Here is an 18685-nt window from a genome sequence, read left to right as displayed (position 1 = left end):
GAGAAAGCAGGAAAAAACCTCTTTGACCTCAGCCACAGCAATTTCTTACTCAACACATCTCCAAAGGCAAGGGAATTAAAAGCAAAAATGAACTATTGGGACCTCATCAAGATAAGAAGCTTCTGCGCTACAAAGGAAACAATCAACAAAACTAAAAGGCAACCAACGTTGGAAACCAATTTGACAATAAATTTCTTATATTGAAAAAAAAAAAAAGGCAACCAATGGAATGGGACAAGATATTTGCAAATGACATATCAGAAAAATGGCTAGTATCCAAAATCTATAAAGAACTCACCAAACTCCACACCCGAAAAACAAATAACCCAGTGAAAAAATGGGCAGAAGACATGAATACACTTTTCCAAAGAAGACATCCAGATGACCAACAGACACATGAGACGATGCTCAACGTCACTCCTCATCAGGGAAATACAAATCAAAGCCACACTGAGATACCACCTCATGTAGATCTGAGAGGCTAAAATGAACAAATAAGGAGACTATAGATGCTAGAAAGGATGTAGAGAAATGGGAACCCTCTTGCACTATTGGTGGGAATGCAAACTGGTGCAGCCACTCTGGAAAATAGTGTGGGGGTTCCTCAAAAAATTAAAAATAGAATTACTCTACAACCCAGGAATAGCACTGCTAGGAATTTACCCAAGGGATACAGGAGTGTTGATGCATAAGGGTACATGTACCCCAATGTTTATAGCAGCACTTTCAATAAGAGCCAAATTATGGAAAGAGCCTAAATATCCATCAATTAACGAATGGATAAAGAAGATGTGGTTTATATATACAATGGGATACTACTTGGCAATGAGAAAGAATGAAATCTGGCCATTTGCAGCAATGTGGATAGAACTGGAGGGTATTATGCTAAGTGAAAGAAGTCAGTCAGAGAAAAACAGATATACGTTTTCACTCATATATGGATCTTGAGAAACTCAAAAGAAGACCATGGGGGAGGGAAAGGGGGAAAAAAGTTACAGAGGGGTGCCTGGGTGGCTCAGTTGGTTGAGCATCTGGCTTTGGCTCAGGTCATGATCTCATGGTCCATAAATTCGAGCCCCGCGTCGGGCTCTGTGCTGACAGTTCAGAGCCTGGAGCTAGCTTTGGATTCTGTGTCTCCCTCTCTCTCTGCCCCTCCTCAACTTGAGCTCTGTCTCTATCAAAAAGTGAATAAACATTAAAAAAATTAAAAAAAAAAGTTACGGAGAGGGAGGGAGGCAAACCATAAGAGACTCTTAAATACAGAGAACAAACTGAGGGTTGATGGGGGGTGGGAGGGAGGGGAAAGTGGGTGATGGGCATGGAGGAGGGCATTTGTTAGGATGAGCACTGTGTGTTGTATGGAAGCCAATTTGACAATAAATTATATTTTAAAAAACGTGAGACAGGAAACCATCAAAATCCTAGAGGAGATAACAGGCAACAGCCTCTTTGACCTCGGCCATAGTAACTTCCTACTTGACACATCTCCGATGGCAAGGGAAATAAAAGCAAAGATGAAGTATTGGGTCCTCATCAAGATAAAACCTTCTGTACAGCAAAGGAAACAATAAAACTAAAAGGCAACTGATGGAATGGGAGAAGATACTTGCAAATAGCATACTGGATAAAGGGCTAGTATCCAAAATCTATAAGGAACTTACCAAACTCAACACCCAAAAAACAAATAATCCAGTGAAGAAATGGGCAGAAGACATGAATGGAGTCTTCTCCAAGGAAGACATCCAGATGGCCAACAGACATATGAAACAATGCTTTACGTCATTCATCATAAGGGAAATACAAATCAATACCACAATGAGATACCACCTCACACCTGTCAGTGGCTAAAATTAACAACTCAGGAAACAACAGAAGTTGGCAAGGATGCGGAGAAAGGGGAACCCTCTTCACTATTGGTGGGAATAGTGCAGCCACTGGTGCAGCCACTCTAGAAAACAGTGTACAGGTTCCTCAAAAAATTAAAAATAGAATTACCCTATGACCCAGCAATAGCACTACTAGGATTCTATCCAAAGGATACAGGGATGCTTTTTCGAAGGGGTACAAGTACCCCAATGTTTATAGCAGCACTATCAACAATAGCCAAATTATGAAAAGAACCCAAATGTTTATCAACTGATGAATGGATTAAGAAAATGTGGTGTATATATACACAATGGAATACTACTTGGCAATGAAAAAGAATGAAATCTTGCCATTTGCAATTACGTAGATAGAACTGGAATGTATTATGCTAAGGGAAGTCAGTCAGAGAAAGACAGATACCATGTTTTCACTCATATGTGGAATTTGAGAAACTTAACAGAAGACCCTAGGGGAAGGGAAGGAAAAATTAGTTATGAACACAGAGGCAAACCATAAGACACTCTTAAATACAGAAAATAAACTGAAGGTTGATGGGGGTGGGGGGGTTGGGGGAGTAGGAAAAATGGGTAATGGGCTTTGAGGAGGCATCTTTTGGGATAAGCACTGGATGTTGTATATCAGTAATGAATCACAGGAATCTACTCCTGAAGCCAAGACTACACTGTATGTGACCTAACTTGACAACAAATTATTAACAACAAGAAAAAAGGATTATATTTGTCTGTAAGTAACAAAAGACCTGCTATAGAGGGTTAGGTAAATAGGGGCTTATTTATCTTACGCAGTCAGAAGTCCATAGATAGGTATTCCAGGGCTGCCTTTGCAGGGTGACAATGCCTTCAAGGAGCAATAATCCTTCTAGTTTCCTATACTACCATTCCTTACTATGTGGCCTTCCTCAGCCTAGAAACTGCCATCTCCCTAATAAACAAACATTTAAAAAAAATGAAATCTCATTTTTAAAAAAGTACTTAAAGGTTAATGGTTTTACTCAAAAACATATTTAGAATACATGTCTTTGTGTTTTGTACTTTGAAAAATTTAACAGGTATTATGAGGAACCCAAAGAAAATGAAAAATTAAAATCTTCCCTATAAAAATAAGAATTCCAACAAGTGTCAGCATAACCAGCCTTCCAGTTCATAATATTATAAACCCACTTCTCTTTTGACAAATTAAGCATCATCACTACATTTCCATGGCAGCCTCAAAGGAGAAGCCCAACCCATTCGGCCCTGCTTCAGATGGAGAAATACAAGGAAAAGGGCCATGGACTGTGCTTTCCAGACACACTCAGTGCCTTACCATGTGCTTAATCAAACCTATAACTGGAATACAGATAATATAACTACCATTGTATGATGCCTGTTCAAAAAAACTAGAGAAGGTTTATTTAGAATCCTGAAATGTGCAGAAGTATTTCCTCTCTCTTCTCTAATTATTTACTCAGCTTCTCTCTAGTACTGAGGCAGGACCCAGTCTTACCAGTGTTAATAAAAAAATTAAAAAAAAAAAAAAAGCTTGGTAGGGTGGCTGGGTGGCTTAGTCAGTTGAGTATTTGACTTTGGATTTCGGCTCAGGTCCTAATCTCACGGTCTTGAGATGAAGCCCTGCATTGGGCTCTGCACTGAGCATACAGCCTGCTTGGGAGTCTGTCTCTCCTTCTCTCTCTGCCCTTTCCCCACTCATACTTTCTCTCAAAATAAATAAATACACTTAAAAAAAAAGAGCTTGGTCAAATGAATCCGCTAAATATTCATGGAAGTGTAACTTGAATGCTTAATAAATTATAATCTGAGATTTTTAAATCAATACAGGCTAATAACAAGATTAAATATGGTGATACCAATGATCTCTAACCCTAATGAAAGTACAGTACTATTTTCCACTGTAGATATACACATATATATTCATACCAAAATTAAGTGAATTTAAATTAATACTGAACTTGTTTATAACACTCCCTGTTAGAACCAGTGGTAGAGTTATATAAAAATCATTATTTGGAAATGACCGATACTCACAAGAATATACACCTATGGCAAGATTTCTACAAACCAGTACTTCTCTTTAATCTGAAATATACTCTATGCAGATCCCAAATGATGACTATTCATAAATGAGAAATAAGGAAGGAAGGAAGGAGTGGAAGGGAGAAGGGAAGAGTGCAGGGAAGAAAGGAGAGAAGGAAAAAGACAGGGAAGTAAGCAGGGAGCAAGTGATTGAAAATGGGGCTGGCTGGCTGGATGCATGATAGGCTGTAATGCACGATAGGCTGTTATTACTCTGAGGACATTTTCAGGGAAAAAAGAAGTCCAAACAGAATTAGCAATTTTCATAATCAAATTGTTACCTACTTCTTTTGGCATCTACTCTTTGCCAGTCTTTACAGGAGTTTTCCATACATTTAATCTTTATGAGATATATTAGTCTCTTCATTCTACAAATAAGGAAACCTAGTGCTTATAGAGTATTTTTCTCAAGATCACAAAGCTAGCTAGAAGCTAAGATCCGTTTTGAAGAAATCAGGTATATCTAACCCCAAAGTTTCTTTTACTTCACATTCAAGCAGAAATGGACTTCAGCTGGTTATAAAGTACCATGTGAGTCACTGCAGATACAAAAATCCAGAACCTTCCATTTAACTGAAAAGGCATAACATGTACATTAAAGTGATCATTCAACTTTTAACTTGCCATGCTATTTCTTTAAATGATACCTTGTGTACTCACGAGATCCTCACAGCACCTAACAATGATGTTTGCTGAATTTGAAAGGCTACTAGATAACACTTCAGCAGTAACAAGGCTCAGTTTTGTAACAGGCACATTATGGGGAATTGTAGAGTCCAGAGAATGGCAGAAACAAGCGTAACAATTAACAAATACATGGAACCATCAAGAACAGTAATTCTGAGAATACTTTCTATTAATGAATTCCTTATTTAAATGACAGTCTTAAGTTCTTAATTTCATTAACTGGATATTATTACCTGTATTAAATATTGATTATAAGGAATTTGTGGATCCTTCTAAAATATTTCATGATCTAAAAAAAATGTCATTCTGAATATCTTATCACCATCATCAAACAGAAACTAATAAAACAATACTATGTTCATCCGTATCTATGATGATTAATTTTGTCAACTTGTCCAAACTTGACCGGGCTATGGTACCCAGTTGTTTGGTCAGTCTAGATGTTCCCATAAGATATTCTTTAGATGTGATGAACATTTAAATCAATAAACTTTGAGTAAAGATTACCTTCCACAATGTGGAAGGGTCTCATCCAGTAAATTGAAGGCCTGAAGAGAATAAATTGAAGTCCCTTTGGACTCAAGACTGCAACATCAATTCGTTCCTGGGTCTCCAGCCTGCCAGCCTGCTAGAGTGTCCACACAATTATATGAGCCAGTTCTTTAAAATCAACCTCTCACCTCCCTCTCTCCTTCTCTCCCTCTCCCTCCCTTTTTTTCTATACATATTTCCTATTGCTTCTTTTCTCTGGAGAACCCTAACACTGGATCCATATTTTCAAATCAAATTTACATATCATATATGGAAAAGTAAATGCCAAGGAGGAGCCAAGATGGCAGAGCAGCATGGAAGTTCTCAGCTTCTCTCGTCCCTGAAATGCAGCTAGATTAGCACCAAACCATTTTACACACCTAGAAAATTGATGTGAGGGTTAGCACAACAATCTGCATAACTTGAGCCACAAAGCTAGAGAGGTACACAGCGCATACCAATGGAATAAAGATTGTCTCTTCAGAAAATGGTGCTGGGAAAACTAGACAGTGACATGCAGAAAAATGAACCTGGACCACTTTCTTACACCATACACAAAAATAAATTCAAAATGGATGAAAGACCTAAACGTAAGACAGGAAGCCATCAAAATCCTAGCAGAGAAAGCAGGCAAAAACCTCTTTGACCTTGGCCACAGGAACTTCTTACTCAACATGTCTACAGAGGCAAGGGAAATAAAAGCAAAAATGAACTACTGGGACGTCATCAAGATAAAAACCTTCTGCACAGTTAAGGAAACAATCAGCAAAACCAAAAGGCAACTGACAGAATGGGAGAAGATATTTGCAACTCACATATCAGATAAAGGGTTAATATCCAAAATCTATAAGGAACTTATCAAACTCAACACCCAAAAAACAAATAATCCAGTGAAGAAATGGGCAAAAGACATGAATAGACACTTCTCCAAAGAAGACATCCAGATGGCCAACAGACACATGAAAAAATGCTCAACATCATTCATCATCAGGGAAATAAAAATCAAAAGCACAATGAGATACCACTTCACACCTGTCAGAATGGCTAACAGGAACAACTCAGGCAACAACAGATGTTGGCAAGGATGCAGAGAAAGAGGATCTCTTTTGCACTGCTGGGGGGAATGCAAACTGGTGCGCCACTCTAGAAAACAGTATGGAGGTTCCTCAAAAAATTAAAAACAGAACTACTCTACGACCCAGCAATTGCACTATTAGGTATTTATCCAAAGGATAGAGGTGTGATGTTTTGAAGGGGCACATGTACCCCAATGTTTATAGCAGCGCTGACAATAGCCAAAGTACGGAAAGAGCCCAAATGTCCACCGCTGGATGAATGGATAAATAAGACATGGTGTGTATGTATATGTGTGTGTGTGTGTGTGTGTGTGTGTGTGTGTGTATTTATATATACACACACATAGACACAATGGAGTATTATTCGGAAATCAAGAAGAATGAAATCCTGCCATTTCCAACAATGTGGATGGAATTAGAGTGTATTATACTAAGTGAAATTAGAGAAAGACAAATATCATATGACCAGTCATATGTGGAATTTAGAACACAAAACAGATGAACATAAGGGAAGAGAAACAAAAATAATATAAAACCAGGGAGGGGGACAAAACATAAGAGATTCTTTTTTTAAATTTTTTTAATGTTTATTTTTTGAGAGAGAGGACACAAGCAGAGGAGGTGCAGAGAGAGAGGGGAAGACACAGAATTTGAAGCAGGCTCTAGGCTCTGAGCTGTTAGTACAGAGCCCAACACGGGGCATGAACCACAGACTGAAAGATCACGGCCTGAGCCAAAGTCAGGTGCTTAACCAACCGAGCCACCCAGGTGCCCCTAAGAGACTCTTAAATACAGAGAACAAACTGAGGCTTGCTGGAGGGGTTGTGGGTGAGGGCAAGGGCTAAAAGGGCAAGGGGCATTAAGGAGAATACTTGTTGGGATAAGTACTGGGTGTTACATGTATGGGATGAATCAATGGATTCTACTCCTGAAATCATTATTGCACTATACGCTAACTAACTTGGATGTAAATTTAAAACCAAATATATTTTTTTAAATGGTTACAATAGGGGGTGCCTGGCTGGCTCATTTGGAAGAGCATGTGACTCTTGATCTCAGGGCTGTGAGTTCATACCCCATGTTGGGTGTGGAGATTACTAAAAAATAAACAAACTTAAAAAAAAAAAAGTACATGCCCCAGTGACCCTATCTGATTTGCTTTTATTTTTAGGACCATTATACAGTTCTCACTCAATAAATGATTACTGCCTGAGCCCATGATTTAGTGTCTAAATCAAACAAATAGAATAAACTATTACCTTTAGCTGGACGAATGGAAAATGACATTCCTCTTTCTGTGTTTACTGGTTGCCATTCAAATTTGGCAAAATAATTCTGATGGTTATACAAACCAACTGTCCCCATAAAACATGTTTTCACCGAGAAGCCGTGTGGTCTCAAAACTAGCTCTTTAGAAGATAGCTCCAGTTCTACTGGCATGACAACGGCCATCACTAGGATATGCCCACCAGGTATATTGTTCACTGTAAAGGTGAATGACCTGTAACACAGCAAAAGCATCCAAACTGAACTGATAATAGCTATTTGCAATTACAGAATTCAGTTACATGCAAAAATGCATATATTATTAACATCTGCAATTAATCCTTAGTAAGCAATACATCAAAATATTTACGGTAGGCTGTCACTGAAATATCAATCTACAAATCCTATAAACTGGTGCATGTATAGTTTCTATGTTTGAGGACCAAATGTAACATATGCTACAATTACTGAAGCAAGTAAATACATATTCTACACAAGGACACTTTAATTCTAGCATATAGAAATTAAAAAATAAATCCTACTTCCAAAATTTTCCAATGGTGGGAGATTCAAATACCACTGAAATGTAAGTACTAGCTGTAGGTGGAATCACATATGAAAACTGGTTGGTTTTCTGAAGTTCTTTCAAATTAATATCTAGCTGGATCAAAATATGCATAGGTAGCATATTAACAACATGCAGTAGACGAGTATTTGTGGAGTTCACGCAAATATCACCAAAATTAAGGACAGAGGGCCCTGAAAAAATGAAAAGTTACTAGGTTTAGTGCTGGCAAATGTATTCAGTTATTTTTTTTAAAGTCTTCATACTGTATTTTCATCAATTAATTTATAAAAAATGATACTTAGAAAATTATTTATTGCAATATCAGAAGTTACTAACCAAGATTTTTATCTAAATATCCATAATTTGGTGTTTGGAGATTAGTGGTTAAAATTAAATATATCCTAATTATGTGACAAATTATATAGAAAAATTATTAACATTCATTATAACTCATCTTGGTACATGAATTTACACTGTAACACCTTCTCCAATTCCATCAATACATTTATGTTCATTTATCCAGAATTTAGAGAAAGGGGTAATTTTCCCACTAATTAGTACTTTTAAATGACAAAAGTTTGTATATCATAACAATTTTAATAATTATAAGTCTGAGTCTACTTTTAACACCTCGATTTAATCATAACTGATATACAATAACCTGTATGCATTTAAAGTGTGGAATTTCCTAGGTGTTGACACATGTATATACCTGTGAAACCATCACCACAATGAAGAGAATGAACATCCATCACTCCAAAGTTTGCTTGTGCCCTTTTATATTCTCTCCCTCCCATCATCCTCAGTACTTCCCCCTTCCCAGACACCCACTCATCTGCTTTATGCCACTGTGTAGCAGTTTGCATGTTCTAGAGTTTATGAGAGGAATAATATAACATTGGCAGCTTTTCTCTGATTTCTTTCACTCTGCAAATTCCCTGGAGATTCATTCAAGTTGTTTTAAGTGTCAATAGTCCATTCCTTTATATTACTAAATGGTAGTCCATTACAGGTGAACGTTTGTCTCTTCACCTGTTAAATAACACCTGGATTGTTTGCAGGTACTGGCTATTATAATTAAAGCTGCTAAAACATTTGGGCACCTGGGTGGCTTAGTCGATTAAGTGTCCAACTCTTGATTTAGGCACAGGTCGTCATCTCATGGCTCATGAGATTGAGCCTCATGTAGGGCTCCACACTGACAGCGCAGAGCCTACTTGGGATTCTCTGTCTCTGCCCCTTCCCAGCTCACACTCTCACTCTCTCTCTCTCTCTCTCTCTCTCTCTCTCTCTCTCTCTCTCAAAATAAACTTTTTTTTTAAAAGCTGCTAAAACATTTGTCCACAAGTATTTGTTTGGACACATGATTTCATTTCTTTTGGACAAATATCTAGGAGTGGAATGCATGGATCATATGGTAAATGTATGTATAAATGTATAACAAACTGCCCGTTTTCAAGTGGTTAATTTTCCATTCCACTAGCAATGTATAAGAGTCCCAGCTCACTCATATCACTGGCAACAACTGAAATGGTGAGCTTTGGGTTTGCTTTTTTTTTTTTTTTTAATGTAGCCATTCTAATAGATTTACAGTCATATCTCACTGTGGTTTTATACTGTTTCCCTAACAACTAACAATGCTGTGCATCTTTCCATGTGCTTATTTCTCATTTGTATATCTTCAGTGATGAATTATTTGTTCAAATCCCTTTGCCCATTTTTTAATCCGGTCATTTGTTTTCTTAATATTGAATCTCCAAAGTTTTATACACATTCTTGTTGCAATTCCTTCATGAAATACATAATTTACAAATAATTTTCTCTCAGCCTATGTCTTGTTTTTATCCTCTCATTAGTTGCTTTTGAGGAGCACAAACACTGAAGTTTGATTAACTCCAATTTATTTATTTGTTCTTTTGTTCTTTTGTTCTTTTTTTATCCATTTGTTCTTTTATGGATTGAGGAGTTTGGTTTATGTCATATCTAAGACACTTTGCTTTCCTCATCATCACAGATATTGTTTTTTCCCTATGCTTCCTTTTTTAAGGAAGGAAGCAAATGGCCTGCAATCTATTATTTAAGAAAATAATATATAACACACATAACATACAAACTATGTGTTAATAAACTGTTTATATTATCAGTAAGGCTTCTGGTCAACAGTAGGCTATTAGTAGTTAACTTGTGGGGGAGTCAAAAGTTACAGGCCAATTTTTCGACCATGTGGTAGGGGGGTTATCAGCACCACTAACCTCCATGTTGTTCAAAGGTCAACTGTGTATTGAACTGAAAGAAAGTGAAAACATACAAGAATATGTGAGATATAGCAAAAGTATTATTTAGTGAGAAATGTGTAACACTGGGGCATCTGGGTGTCTTGGTGGCTCAGTCAATTAAGCATCTGACCTTGGCTCAGGTCCTGATCGCACGGTTCAGGAGTCCAAGCCCAGTGTCTGGCTCTATGCTGACAGCTCAGAGCCTGGAGCCTGCCTCGGATTCTCTGTCTCCCTCTCTCTCTGCCCCTTCCCTGCTCATGGTCTGTCTCCATCTCTCTCAAAAAAATAAATAAAGCATCAAAAAAAATTTAAATTAAAAAAAAAGAAATATACATCACTAAATTATATTAGGAAAAAAGGGTATAAATCAACAATTTAAGTTTCTACCTCAAGAAGTTAGAAAAAAAAAAAGGGCAATCCAAATAAAAGATACAAAGCAAATAGAAGGAAATGCCAAATATAAGAAGTCATTAAAATTAAAAACAGAAAACTACAGAGAAAAATCAATGAAACCAAACGCAGGTTCTTAATGACCAATAAAATTGATAAACCTCTACTGAGACTTAAAAGGAAAATAACAAGAAAAACATCAATTCTCAATATTAAGAAGAGAGGCTATATCACTACTGATGTTTCCAATGCAGACATTAAAAAGATAATTTGGGAATGCTTTAAACAATTCTATGCACATAAAGGGGATCGATTCCTGGAAAGCCACAAACTACCAAAAGTCTCCTAAAATGGTGTAGATGATGTGAATCGTCCTACAACTATTAAAGAAAATGAATTTGTAATTAAACATCCTCTGTAAATGAACTCTCCATTCCCAGATGGTTTCTCTGAAGAACTCTTTTAAAGAACAATATAATTCTACACAATCTCATTCAGAATATAGGAGAGGAATGAACACTTTCTGAGAAAACAAAGATAGTAAAAAAAAAAAAAACTTTTTTTGCAACGTTTATTTATTTTTGGGACAGAGAGAGACAGAGCATGAACGGGGGAGGGGCAGAGAGAGAGGGAGACACAGAATCGGAAACAGGCTCCAGGCTCTGAGCCATCAGCCCAGAGCCTGACGCGGGGCTCGAACTCACGGACCGCGAGATCGTGACCTGGCTAAAGTCGGACGTTTAACCGACTGCGCCACCCAGGCGCCCCAAAAAAAACTTTTAAAAAAAGGAAAATTGCAGACCAATAATACGTTTTATGAAAACAGATACAAAATTCTAGATTCTGATTTAACAATACCGTGAGGTAGACATAAAAGAAGTTGGGGAAGAATCTAAGACAGAAATACTGTACAGAAAAATACAGGTTGTGAAAGAGGAATGTAAAGAGAAACTGACACAGAAAGTGTGGCTAGAGAAACCTAATTTCAAATCCACTCCTTTCCACTAAATATTGAGCAATCTGATCAAGGTTTACCAGCTCTCTGGGCTTCACTTTACTCATCTCTAAAATGGAAATAAAAGCAATTACCTTATAAGTTGCTTACATCATTTAAAGGATTAAATAAGACCATGTTTGTACACTGTTCAACATAATGCCTGGCCTATAATATGTATTAATAAATCATTAACTAAAAACCAAAGTGACTGGTCATTTGCTGATGAAGCAAACAATACTTTGCATAATGTCCGACTTAACCCGGACTTTATAACAGTGTTCACTAACTGTCTCAATTACAAATCCTCTATTGTGCCTCTTGACAGTCACTTTAATTTTTAAAAATATAAATATTGAGCAAAACTTTCTGACACTGTAATCTCCTTTGATAGTTCCAGTCCCTGTTCTGTGCACAGGCTCAAAAAACCCCTTTAAGGTATAAAAATGAGAGTGATACAAAATTCCCACCATCACAGTTGCTGACCTTGTAAACTCACACAGGGACCCTGTCCCCAGAGAGAGGGTCATTGTTAAAACACTTAGGGGCACCTGGGTGGCTCAGTTGATTAAGCGTCTAACTCTTGATTTCAGCTCAGGTCATGATCTCATGGTTCTCGAATTCGAGCCCCACATCAGGTTCTGCACTGATGGGGTAGAGCCTGATTGGGATTCTGTTTCCCTCTGTCTTTGTCCCTCCCCTGCTTGTGCGCTCGCTCGCTCTCTCTCTCTCTCTCTCTCTCTTTCTCAAGACAAATGAAAATAAACATAAAAATAAAATAAAATAAAATAAAATAAAATAAAATAAAATAATAAAATAACTTAGGACACCAGGTAAAGAAGGGAGAGAAGCTGGTGGAGGAGTTGTAGAGGAGACACTAGACACTGCCCTCTAACTTTGCTCCTTTTGAATTTTTATAGATTTGCTTATCTGATTAGTCAGTCACCAATTTGGAAGACACAGAGTATTTACCACACAATAAAGAAAGGCAAGTTCCTGGGACTATAGAGCCTAGTACCTATCACATGCCCGGCACAAAAGAGAGGCCCGGTAAATGCTGTATGACCTGAAGTGAACTCCACATGCAACCCCAGACAGGCAATGAACTAAAGAGTTCCTAGTCTGTCATGCCAAAGTGCCTCACTGCCACTGTGTGGCAGGGAGGTTTAGCTCCAGTTACAGCACTGATCCTATTTCCCATTCAGAATCTCAGTGAATGGTGACAGATGCCAACTCTTTTTACCAGTCCATGTCACCTGCTTTCCCCAGAGCCAGATCCCGCTTTGGGCATTTCCCATAGTCCTCACTGATCTGAGGACTTGGCCATTGACCAGCCATACATAATAAGCTATCACCACCCAGATATTTACTCACTTCCCATTGTGTTGCCTCTGGCCTTGTACCTCTTTGGACATCACCTTTAGTCTGGATAATTTAAGAATTGGTATTTGGTGTTTTGTGTAGTGGGTTCTCCTTAAAGGGAGAATCAGCAAATCCATGTCAATTAAATCATTCTCTGCCAACATCTCCCTCAGAGCCACCCTAACCCTGCCTAGAATGAAATGAAAACTTCCTCTTCAGACTAGTACATATATTTTTATGTACATACTCTAAAGGTACAGTATCAAAGTGTAGAACTGTCATAAGGACAGACATGCAGATCAATGGAACAGAACTGAGAGTCCAGAAATAAACCCTGACATATATGGTTAATTGATTTTAGACAAAGGTGCCAAGGTAATTCAATGATGAATGATAGTATTTTCAACAAATGGTGCTGGGGCAATTACATATCCACATACAGCAATATGAATTTAGACTCTTAACTTACTACCTAAAAACTCAAAAGGAATTGTAGACCATAAATACAAGATCTAAAAGTACAAACATTTTAGAAGAAAACAAGAAAAAATATTTGTGACATTGAGTTAGGTACAGATTTCTTGGGCATGAAATCAAAAGCATGATCTAGAAAAGAAAAAACTGTAATAAATTTTTTTTTAAAAAATCGATAAATTCAATATCATCTAAGTAAAAACTTCTGTGTGTTAAGGACCACTATTTAAAAAATTAAAAAAGGGGGCACCTGGGTGGCTCAGTTGGTTAAGCATCCGACTTCAGCTCAGGTCATGATCTTGTGGTTTGTGAGTTCGAGTCCCACATCGGGCTCTGAGCTGACAGCTCAGAGCCTGGAGCCTGCTTCAGATTCTGTGTCCCCCTCTCTCTCTCTCCCCCTCCCTCACTCACAGTCTGTGTCTCTCTCTCTCTCTCTCTCTCTCTCAAAAATAAACATTAAAAAAAATTTTTAATAAACAAATAAGTAAATAAATAAAAATAAACAACAAAACCAAGCCACAGACTTTGGAAATCATGTATCTGATAAAGGACTTATGTCCAGAATATATAAACAATTGTTACAAATCTATAATAAGAAGGCAAATATTCAAATTAAAAACTGGGCTAAGAATTTGAAAGACATTTCTCCAAAGGAAATATACATTTATGTCTATTTAAATGCATGAAAATGTACTCATCATCTTAGTCATGAGGAAAATGCAAATCAAAACCACAGTGAGAACATTTCACATCACAAGGATAACTATAACCAAAAAGAAAATAACAACTGCTGGTGAGAATGTGGAGTAAATATAACCCTCATACATTGTTGGTGGGATTGTAACTTGGTGCACTTTGGAAAGTTTTTGGTAGTTTCTTGAAATGATTGACATAAATTTACCATACAACTCAGCAATTCCACTCCTAGGAATCTAACCACAAGAAATGAAAACATACATTCACTCAAAGAATTATATGTGAACGTTTATAGCAACATTATTCACAACAGCCTCAGACAGGAAACAACGTGTGTCCATCAACTGGTAAATGGATAAACAAAATGTGGTACTCCGGTAAAATGAAATGCTATTTACATATAAAAAGGAGGCGCCCCTGGGTGGCTCAGTTAAGCATCAGACTTCAGCTCAGGTCATGATTCCACGGTTGGTGGGTTTGAGGCCTGCATCGGGCTCTGTGCTGACAGCTCAGAGCCTGAAGCCTGCTTCGAATTCTGTGTCTCCCTCTGTCTCTGCCCCTCCCCGGCTCACACTCTGTGTCTCTTGCAAATAAATAAATAAATAAATGTTAAAAATTTTTTAAAGATATAAAAAGGAACATTTATACCTATTTATACCTATTGGATGAATCTGAAACGTAGTATGCTAAGTAAAAGCAGCCACATAAGAGAGAATACATATTGTTATGACTCCTTTTATATGAAATGTTCAGAATGGGCAAATCTATAGTGAGAGAAAATTGATTAATGGTTGCCTGGAGCTATGGCTGCAAATTGGGAGTAAGTACATATGGTCCTGAGGGTGATGGCAGCATTCTAAAATTGAATTATGGTGATGGTTGCATAATCCCATAAATTTACTAAGATTCATTGACTTGCATACTTAAAACAGGTCAATTTTATGGAATATAAATTATACGTCATTAAGCCTGTTAAAAAACAAAGGATTAGTAGGTTTTTACAGATTCTTACCAACAATTACTTGATGAATTTGCTTTGGTGTCAAAATTAAGCTGCAGTCATGTTTTTCATGGGGTGTGGATGGGTCTGATTTAAGTCCTTTGAGAACCTGTGGAAAACCATTACTCCAAAATTAATTTTCAATATTAACAAAAGATATTTTAGGAATTCTCATGGCTTCATGAAATTAAAATATCACACATGCCTTTGTTTTCAGAGCCTTTGTCTCCTTGGATGCTATATTCCTAGTATTTAGCAACTGGTTACGTCTGATCCGACGCCGTGCTGCAGATAATTCCTCTTCTATTTCCGTTTCTGAGAGCGAAGGTGACTTTAGACCTGATGCTGGCTGTAATCCTATGTCTGTATTGTTATATGAATCCATACATTCCCTACTGAAATCATAATAACTAATTGAGGCCAAGTGTTTTAGAAAATACAATAGCAAATCCAAACATTCCCCATATTGCATGCTTCTGCTGCCCCACTCAGAACCACTTAAGCAGAATGATGCGCTAATCTGCATAAAATTGCCCTTTGCTGACAAGACCCCATTCTTAAACACCTCACCAAGGAAATCGCGCCCACCCCACCGCACCCTAAGACAGCTCACAAGAAATGGCTGAAATGGAGCACAAAAGACGAGGCCCTTTGGTTCAATGTAGGAACAACTATATGGTATAATTTCTGCTTCAAGAGACCTTAGGCATCAGGCTGAGTGTAAGCCTTATTTGAAACACATCATCTCTCAGTTCTCTTACCTGTCCTATTTTGCTTTCTTTATCTTGTTTCTCCTTGTTTCTGGGGAAACCCAACCTAAAACATTCCCAAACCAAAAGTAAGGAAGGAAATAACTGCAGAAAAAGTAGTTCAATGTTTTGCTATTTTCATATATGTAAAGGTCACTTAAATCACTGAAAAGAAACTAAGGAGTAAAGAAAAAAAATTCTGTCTCTTCAGGCACCCCAATCTGTTCCATACTGTTTGAAGTAAACTTTACCTCTCTGCCTGTTTCTGCATGCGCACATTTCTTAAATGTTTAATATATCTTTCATAATAGTTTTCATGTTCTTGCTTTCCAATTCTTTCCAATTTAGTGTACGCAAAATCAGGATCCACATAGTTATATCTTGGAATCTTTGTGAAAATCGTCCTACAAGATGAACGAGTTATGTTAATATTTATATATTTGCACTTAATCTATCAGCATTTATTGAGTGTCTCTTATGCCAGGGGCTAAGCACAAAATGGTGAATAGGGCAGATTCTACTCTTTTCCCTCATATCCTCTTATATAGCAAGATATTATTACACAAAGAAATAGAATAATATCTAACTTTCTTCCCAACCCAATTAGAAAAACACTCCAAAAGGTCACTAGGATACAATGGTGTCTACCTTAAAACCACTCTTGAGGACTTAGTCAAACAGGCAATTTGAAGACTTTTAGATTTACACATGGGACTAGATCTGAATTTGACTAGTGTTTCCTAAGAGTTAATTACTTTTACATGATTATGATCAAAATTAGAAAAAAATATATGTAATAATAAATCCTTTTATTAGACACATTTTTTAAAAAATCTCAGAGCTTGGGGACGCCTGGGTGGCTCAGTCAGTTAAGCATCTGACTTCGGCTCAGGTCATGATCTCACAGTTCATGAGTTTGAGCCCCACATTCAGCTCTGTGCTGATGGCTCAGAGCCCGGAGCCTGCTTCAGATTCTGTGTCTCCCTCTCCCTCTGTCCCTCCCTTGCTCACGCTCTCTCTCTCTCTCTCTCTCTCAAGAATAAATAAACATAAAACATTTTTTTAAAACATAAAAAAAAACTCAGAGCTTATGTAATAACCATCAATGAACCATAGAGAGAAACCAATTCATAAATTAATCACAACCACTTTATGTCTCATGTTCACTCATCTAAATTCACGTTCTTCCTTTCACCCACCATATATTTTCCACAAATACAAAAATTACAATTATTCACATCTTCTGGCCTTGGGCTGCCTCAATTCTCATCAAATTGTATTAATTATTAAGATTCTCACCCTCAATGATTAACTCAAGTATGAACTTATTAGTCATAGAGCCCAATGAAATTTAACATTTCTCCATGTTTTCAACAAGTCCTCTATGGTTACAGTAAGATAACTTTAACTGAATGAGAGTCTTTAAGAGAGTTAGACAATGAGAGGGAAATAAACGCTTTGCTATTCAAAGATAGTTGTTGAAAATACTCCCGAGAACCAAAGCAATCTTGAGAAGAACAAAGCTGGAGTCATCACAATTCCAGATATAAAGATACACTACAAAACTGTAGCCACCAAGACAGTATGGTCCTGGCACAAAAAAAGACACATAGATCAATGGGAAAAACAGAGAGGCCAAAGATAAATCCATACTTAATATAGTCACTTAATCTTCTACAAAGGAGGCAAGAACATACAATGAGGAAAAGACAGCCTCTTCAATAAATGGTGCTGGGAAAACTGGACAGCTACAAGCAAAAGAATGAAAACGGACCACTTTCTTACACCATACACAAAAATAAACTCAAAATGGATTAAAGACATAAATGTGAGACTTGAAGCCTAAAACTCCTAAAAGAAAACATAGGCGGTAATCTCCTTGATATTAGCCTTAGTAATATTTTTCAGGATATATCTCCTCAAGCAAGGGAAACAAAAGCAAAATTAACTATTTGACTATACCAAACTAAAAAGCTTTTGCACAATGAAGGAAACCATCAACAAAATGTAAAAGCAACATACTGAAAGAGAGAAGATATTTGCAAACAATATATGCAATGAATGGTTAATATCCAAAATATATAAAGAACTCATACAAGTCAACACCAAAACAAAAACAAAAAAAGGAAACAAACAAACAAGTAATCCAATAATCCAATTTAAAAATGAACAGAGGGCAGGAATACACATTTTTCCAAAGAAGACATATAGATGGCCAACAGACTCATGAAAATGTGCTCAACTCCACTAATCATCATGGAAATAAAAAACAAAACCACAATGAGATATCACCTTACACAAGTCAGGATGGCTAGTATTAAAAAGACAAGGGATAACACGTGTTGATGAGGTCGTAGAAAAAAGGTAACCCTCCTACATTGTTGGTTTGAATGTAAATTAGTACAGCCACTGTGGAAAACAGCATGGAAGTTTCTCAAAAAATTAAAAATAGAAATACCATAAAACCCAGTAATTCCACTTCTGGGTATTTACCCAAAGAAAACAAAAGCACTAATTCAGAAAGGTACATGGACCCCTATGTTTATTGCAACATTATTTACTATATAGTAAAGATATGGAAGCAGCCCAAGGGCCCATCAAATGATGAATGGATAAAGTAGATATGGTATACATATACTGCAGAATATTATTCAGTG

General features: G+C 37.1%; 1 protein-coding gene across 1 annotated transcript in view; it reads right to left on the bottom strand.

Annotated features, from left to right (window-relative positions):
• The window catches only part of CFAP47 (cilia and flagella associated protein 47), a 550869-nt gene that overhangs the window by 487610 nt on the left and 44574 nt on the right, over positions 1-18685 (bottom strand). The window contains exons 11-15 of the mRNA XM_030305764.1: positions 16280-16432; positions 15485-15674; positions 15292-15388; positions 8062-8278; positions 7513-7754 (exon numbers count right to left, since the gene is read on the bottom strand). Of these exons, the coding sequence (XP_030161624.1) occupies positions 7513-7754; positions 8062-8278; positions 15292-15388; positions 15485-15674; positions 16280-16432 (899 nt within the window). The remainder of the gene's footprint in view (positions 1-7512; positions 7755-8061; positions 8279-15291; positions 15389-15484; positions 15675-16279; positions 16433-18685) is intronic.

The sequence above is a fragment of the Lynx canadensis genome, chromosome X (assembly GCF_007474595.2).
Source record: "Lynx canadensis isolate LIC74 chromosome X, mLynCan4.pri.v2, whole genome shotgun sequence".
Lineage (NCBI taxonomy): Eukaryota > Metazoa > Chordata > Mammalia > Carnivora > Felidae > Lynx > Lynx canadensis.
Note: the sequence above shows the minus strand (reverse complement) of the source record. Positions and strands in the feature narration are given on the sequence as shown.